Source organism: Aptenodytes forsteri, unplaced genomic scaffold (genome assembly GCF_000699145.1).
Source record: "Aptenodytes forsteri isolate BGI_AS27 unplaced genomic scaffold, ASM69914v1 Scaffold338, whole genome shotgun sequence".
NCBI classification, from domain to species: Eukaryota; Metazoa; Chordata; class Aves; order Sphenisciformes; family Spheniscidae; genus Aptenodytes; species Aptenodytes forsteri.
Genome location: NW_008795124.1, coordinates 1,329,601 through 1,337,055, shown reverse-complemented (window position 1 = coordinate 1,337,055; position 7,455 = coordinate 1,329,601). Strand labels below are relative to the sequence as shown.

At 37.0% G+C, this 7,455-nt stretch overlaps 1 protein-coding gene across 1 annotated transcript in view; it reads right to left on the bottom strand.

Annotated features, from left to right (window-relative positions):
- Window positions 1-7,455, bottom strand: part of CTDP1 (CTD phosphatase subunit 1) — a 119,412-nt gene that overhangs the window by 89,827 nt on the left and 22,130 nt on the right. Inside the window, exon 8 of the mRNA XM_009277188.2 lies at window positions 5,063-6,148. Coding sequence (XP_009275463.1) covers window positions 5,063-6,148 — 1,086 coding nt within the window. The remainder of the gene's footprint in view (window positions 1-5,062; window positions 6,149-7,455) is intronic.

The window sequence follows — 7,455 nt, the reverse complement described above, 5'->3', positions numbered from 1 at the left end:
GTTTATGTACTGAGCATGACGTCACACGGTATGGAATGTCCCTTTGGCCAGTTTGGGTCAGCTGTCCTGGCTGTGCCCCCTCCCAGCTTCTTGTGCACCTCCAGCCTTCTCAGTTGGTAGAGCATGGGAAGCTGAAAAGTCCTTGGCTAGTGTAAGCATTACCTAGCAACAACTAAAACATCGGTGTGTTATCAACTTTGTTCTCACCCTAAATCCAAAACACAGCACTGTACCAGCTACTAGGAAGGAAATTAGCTCTATCCCAGCTGAAACCAGGACACACACCAAAGTCAACATATCCTTATAGCAGTTTGCAATCAGGTTGCCAGAAATTGCTTGGAAAATCTGATCACTAAAAGTTTATTTCTCTTCAGACCATTTTTATATATAAATCTTGATTTATGATCAAATCCTGAAGCTCTTCTCCAACAACGTTAACCTAAGACAAGTCGTACAGACCTCAGTGTTTTGTCCTACAAGAATTAAGCGATCACAAAATGGTGATAGATGCACTCTTTGGAGGCTATGTCTAGAGTTCAGCTTTAACACTGCACTGTGCTTTGCCAGCAAAATCAGCAGGCTTACCTGGTCAGTGCCCGAGTTTAGAGCAGTGTTTAACTGGAGTTTTTTAAAGACACAGCCTTTGAAAATTTTCTTCAGGAAAAAAAAAAGAAATCTGTGGACACATCATAGCTATGTCTGGTGAAGACCTCACACCAAGTCATAGGACAGGCTAACAAGACTTTATGAGCTGGCAGCTTTCTCTTCTCTCTCAGCACCTCAGAGCCAGACTCAGGAGTAAGCATTTAAGTAGGTAGATGAGGATGAATAAAAGGAGCCATAGTTCATAGTACAATTGGTATTTTAAGCAACCTCATATTTAATGATATTAAGCAAACCTTGACATAGGCTAAGTCACCAAAAGTAAGGAAATTATCCCATATACCTTTCAAAGTATAGGAAAAGACACAGAATTAAAGATATTTTGAAAAAGAAAAGAAAAATTCAGGGTGTGAACTGACGTATTTCTGCTCCTACCCCACTAGAATAATTTAAGTGACCTGAACAGCTTTATCTGCTCCACCAGCAAAAACTCAATACAAAAATCAACTACAGTATCTTTCATTTGTTCAGGAAGGAACATAACAAGGTGTATGAAATAGTGTGGTAACTGCTTAGCGACGTGTGTACACAGCTATAACAACTCATCATCCAGTGCAGTTTACTGTTGCTTAAAACAAACAGCGGATGTTTCAAAGACTGAAGTAAGATTTATGCAGCCCATAGGTAAGTGGAAAGGACTATAGAGTAGCCTTTTCTCAGTCACTCAGGTTTATGAAAGCTGATTAGATGATAGAAAGATCCTTGTGTTTTACAGTAATTCAGGTAGATAGTATTTTCCTCCCTATATAAATGAAAAAAATCCTAATTTTCTCCAAGAACAAGGATTTATTTTCAGAATTCAGAGTATCTCAGTCTGCAGAGAAGCAAGCTGCCTATCTGCAGAGAAAGAGACAAGTATATACAAAGAATAAAAGAAATTTAAGTTATTTACTGCCATAGGCTGGCAAGAATACTGTAAATACAATGTAAAATGGTATTCACTAGCTGTTCATTCCATATACCAAGCTATGATGTGGTCACTTTGCAGGGGGAAAACCCATCCCCTCCAAGACCTAGGGGGTACCCTGTTTCACACTGACTTCTTCCCTTTTTATTTCCTCTGACAAATTCTTCCTCTGTCTTCAAAACTCAAAAGCTAACAGTATTTACCCCCACCGCTGCTGCAGATTAAGTATATGCCATTTAGTACAGCTCAGCTAATGCAAAGTAAACATGTAAGTTAACTTGCTTGTCTGAGTCCTAAGTCTGCCGTTGCTAGTGGGGTCATCCAGAAATACCAAACTGACATATGCGTTTTAAAATCACCTTTTCATAACCACATTAAAAAAAAAAAAAAGAAAAAAAAAAAAAAGAAGCAGAACGACATTGTCTGGTCTCAGGTCATTGACTTCTGAATAAAACTCAAGAAGGGACATGCTTTTGTTTCCCCCTTTCACCAGCAATTAGACATCAAGCAGTGGTTCAGGTGTTTGCCATGGGAGCCAGAGATGCATTATTTGTATGGCTTACCGGCCATAATAGAGACTTGCAGAATTTGCTTTCTAACCACACGAGAATCAGTATGAAAATCACGTTGACAGCTGAATTATCACAAATCCAGCTGTGACAGGACACGATTTATATCCTTGAAATCTCTGCTTAAACTTCAGAGTTTCCCTCATGAAGTTAGGATGACGCAGCATAACTACTCCCATCTAACCAGAGGTGAGAAAATATAGTCTTCAGTTGAAAAAACAAAAACCCATCACAAAACCAAAACCACAAGCAAACCATGAGAATCTTAAAAAAAAGGTTTATTGGAGAATATAGGTTTTTTACTCTAAACCCCCCTATTTCACTGCCATTGTTACAGAAATAATTACTAAGTGATGATGAAAGATGACAATAGTCTTGCTCATTAAGCAGAAAAGACTGCAAGTTGCCTCTTTTAGAATTAGTGCAATCCTTTTCTTACTAAAAGCAGGGGTCAGCTTCTACATACTGACAATAAAGATTTTTCAAAGCAGCAATTCAGAAATAGCGTTGTTCCTGTGATTTCTTGTTTTAATTAGCAGGCAATATTTGAATATATTTTAAGTACCAAGTGCAACACCAACATTACACGACTATTTTGAAGGAGAGTCTAGGTCTTAACAAAAAGTCTGAAAAATATGAACCACCCTGAAATTAATGTATTTTTCAAAATAGCACTGAAAATTAATTTTAAATGTGTTAATAAACTCAAGTCAAATACTGTAAAAGCACATTAATGTAATCAAAACCTAAAGTTAAAATAGTTTTTTGTATTAAGATCTACATTAGTGGATGATTCACTAAGAACGTGCATGTAGTGAATAATTTGCGTATACACATCCTTGTGTTCTACTTTTGTATGTATTTGTATAAATATACAACCCCCCTCAAAACTGTACATTCCAAAACACCCCAAAAAAAAAAAAAAAAAAAGAAGCCTCAACTGCTTCTCATTATAACATGCTGTGTATCTTAACATAATGTCATGCAACATTTTTTCCTTTAGAGAAATGCCTATGTTTGGGGCGGGGTGTGTGTGTGTCTCATTTACATTTATCCTATCAGTTTTACCACATCACTCAATAGTTGCATCCAATGTACAACTACATTCAGAAGCCATCTAGTGCAAGTTAGACAAAGCAACTCTGAAATGAAGCAGTTTAAGATTTGAAATCAGAAAAACATGGAAGTTATATTGACAGCTATTATGTCTCCAATGAAGTATGACAAACTTGTGTAATTCTTCACTGATAAGAGTATTGCTATTCCTGCAGTTTTAAAAGAGCTGTTCAGCAACTGTAGTAAAACTACAGAATCCCAAACTGATGCATCCACCGATTTTAACGCTTCCCATTCACTATTTCAACTATCACACCTTCACAAATCAGGATCCCAGCTAATCTTGATGAAACTAATTTCAGCCTCTTCTGGTTTCTTAGGTTGTTTTTATTACTTAAATGTATATTTACATCAGGACAATTAATACAAACTTGCTACTTCACTGTGGGTCCATTGGTACAGTTTTTATTCTGATGCTACTTGACTAGGTCAATACTGCAGCCCCTTCTTGCTACAGTTGGCCTTACCAACTTCTTAATAAAAGCTACCTGTGCTTTTTGTCACTAGAACCGTACATTGAGGTAACTGGAAAGTGAGGTAAGTTTACACTAGTCTAGCAAATGTACAGCCCTATTGTTATTTAGGCTAATATATTAAAACAATAGCTGATTAGTGTATCACAATATACTGATAAATTGGCTGGGTTTAATCCATAGATTTTTAACACTACTCATATTTAAAGGGGTCAAAATTAAGGAATCGCAACATTCTCCTTTTAGTCACTAAACACTGGAGGTTTTTTTAATCACTGCCTCCTCAACAGGAAGAAATTATTCCTGGTCAGCTGTATAAGAAATATCTTGTTTGATTTCTTAAGTCACACGCACTTTGAGAAAAGTATATATATCTATATTACAGCCAGTGAAAATATACTCCATTCTTTTATAATACAAGCTGATGAAACAAAGATGCTTCTAATGTACTGAAAGCTTACATGAAGAGCAGTCAAGAAAAAAGTTATCCAATAGGTGACAGATGTATATTTCTTTGCTTACAACATCTAAAGATGTCCTATAACTACCTAGAAGTTTTAGATGATCCAAAACATGCAGTTTTACTTTTGGATTTCATGGTTTTGATTATCAGATATTTAGATTCCATGCAACTTCAAAAGGCTGACAATGAGGGAACCAAGGGTCAGGGTGCACACATAAAATTTGTACTAGAAGCTAGTGGTGGCCTGTTAGCTCCTCTATGGCAGCTACCCAACGGTACGTTCCTATCCATTATAGCTATGTAAAAATAGGTAGCTTTGTGAAACACGTATCAAAAGTTACGCTAAGCTCTCTTACATCTCCCATGACAAAGATATACAGGCTACACACACAGGAGTGACAGGGTATCATCAGAGTCCAGTCTCTTAAGATAATTCATTTGGATTCCATACAAAGTGAAATTGAACCATGAGAGGTGAAACCTGAGAAACTGAGAAAGCAAGCATTGCTATAACTTTATAGCAAGACCATTATAAACTTTTCTCTGACACAAATATTAAAAGCTTCTATTCAACATCTTTAATAGTCAAAGACTCAGTATCACCAACTCTTAACCAGGAAGTGAGACATAACACATTATATCAGAGGTTATTTAGAGGGTCCTCCTTTCAACAATTAAAAGCCACACTTGATCAAAAAGCAGCAAAAAAGCCTTTAAAAAAGGCTTCTAAATTGTTTTAGGAAGAATCTTCTCTTTAATTTCAGTTAATCTGTTACGTTAAAGCCTGTAGATTATACAAAGAACAGCTCAAGGCATGAATGAACTGTAACAGGAAAAAAGCTGATGGAAAACTCAAGTCTCATTTACCTACCTGTCCTTGCTGCAATGAGATGTGTTGCTTTGTCAGGATCATCAGCACTCAGTACTAGATTCTTCACAATTTTAGCTCCTAGTGCTGTGGCGTGATAGTGTTCCCGTGTTTTCTCAATGGGGAAGTTTGTTGGGTAGAGTCCGCTAAATATTATAGTTACATCTGCCAACACTTTACTTTTCAGTTCTGGTACTATTTTTCTGATGTCTGGAATTTCCTCAATCTCTTTTTTCAGGTATTTATCATACTTTGTGTAATAATCAGTGTGAACCCGCACAAGGATCTCTTCGAGGTATATTAAATGGTCGTCATCATCTGTATCATCCTCCTCCTCTTCTTCCTCCATACTCTGGTCTAAGGACTCACCCATTGTAATTCCAGACTGTTCACTATTCTGAGACTCTGTTTCAGCTTCTTTCTTGTCTGCACACCCATTTCCTAAATCACAAAGGCTTTCCTGTTCACTTTCTTCTTGTGCTTCAAGATCAGTTTTGTCATGAATATTTTCACTAGCTAGAGATTGCGTGTCCCCAGAATGGTTCACCAGACCATCCTTTTTCTCACTCACATCAGTGCAACTCCCTTTCTGCAAATTTTCATCCTGCAGAGGTTGTTTGGATTTCTTCCAGCTTCTCTTTTCCTCGTTCTCACTATCTGATACAGAAGTGGATGACTTTCTGGTATCCAATCCACCGTCACTTTCACTGTCACTAGACAGTTCAAAGTCCAAGTCATTTGTTGTCTTGCCTTGGGTTTGCTGCTTCTCTATCACTGTTCTGTCAACTTGTTCTGAAAAAATCTGAGATTCTTTTGTATTTTTCAAATCATTAGTGACCTCACTGTCCATTTTGTGATCAGTGCTATCATTTAAGGAGTCCTGGGCATTAACTTTATCACAAGAGTTCATATCCCAGTCAGATGTTTCACTGCTTACAGAAGTACTTCCATTTGCAGTGCAAGTGTCCTTTGTAGCTTTCTTGAGACCATTGCTTTGTTCTTCTACACATGTAACATTCTTTATTTCTTCAGCATCTTTTGCTGATGTCACTGCTGAATCCAGTGCCTCTGGTTTTGTAGAGTGGTTTACTAAGACACAGGAAAGAAAGAAATGAAACATATACATATTTTCTCTCTTTTTTTTTTTAAAGCTTAATCAAAATTTAATTTTCTTTTTCCTTAAACACACAGTTTACATATCCAGTTAGACTTCACTATGTTTAGAAGTGACAACTAGGCTTTTCAAAGTTGTTAAGATACTTCAGGTGTCAACAATTACTAGAAAGAACTGGCAAACCTAACAAACTTTACTTTTGTAAAGCAGCTGTGTAAGCAGCTTTTTTTTAAAAAAAAAAAAATCACACAGATCATAAGTAATTAATTGTTAACTATGCAAACATTAAAGGATTTATCTTGTAGCATGAGTTTTACGATTACATCTCAGGGCATTGAAACTACTGCAGAGAAGAGAAGAAAAAAAAAAAGCAGAATTCACTTCAGAAGGTCCCAATCCAGAACTACAACTACAAGAACTTCCTTTATAAACTTCCATGGCTTTCATATATTTCCTATTTTTCATAACCAGAATAACTGTATTTTAATAGTTGAGGATACACGTTTTAGCAATACAAAGATGCTGTTCGAGGTTCATTTGAGACTCTGCTGGAATGCAAGTAAAGGGTAATAGACTCAAAGGCAGGAAAATAGTTTTAGGATGTGTCTTCAGATGTCTGCAGAAGAAGAGAGAGAGACAATTGAAGAAACTGTAGACATCCAGAAATTTGCACACAGACATTCATCAGGAACACTGGATGAAGTCACCCTACTTTGTCTCCCTTTTGTGTGCATGTCCCTGCCCTGCAAGTAACAATACCAGCCAAGCATAGAGGTCCCGCGTCATAGCGGCCTGATTCAGTTTGAGTACATTATTATTGTTTCCATATTGGACATCTCTAGTTCAACAAGGGAAAAAGAGTGATGTCACATATATTAAATTAAAAATAGCCCTTGGCTAAACTGGAAAACCCCTGCAATTCTTTCTTAGCCATTGTCTTTCAAATACATTTTGCCCCCAAATTGATACCAACATAGTGATGTATACCTTCTAAATCCACTATTTGTATTACACTGCTGAGCCTGCTGAACATAAGGTTCTCGTGTCAAATGCCAAAACACCACATTCAGTAGACACTAAAAATCCCACACGAATTTTATTAGCATGATTTAGGCGGGGAGGTAAGCAGAGATCAAAACATTCATTTTCAGCAGTATGTTGAGACCAGATTTTATTAACTATTGCTCCAAAGTGGGGCAGGGAAGGGGACCAAAAAGGAGAAAGTAGTAGTTGGTTCCCTGACCACCTACAAAGAAAAAACTGCCTTGTTTTACTCGGGGGG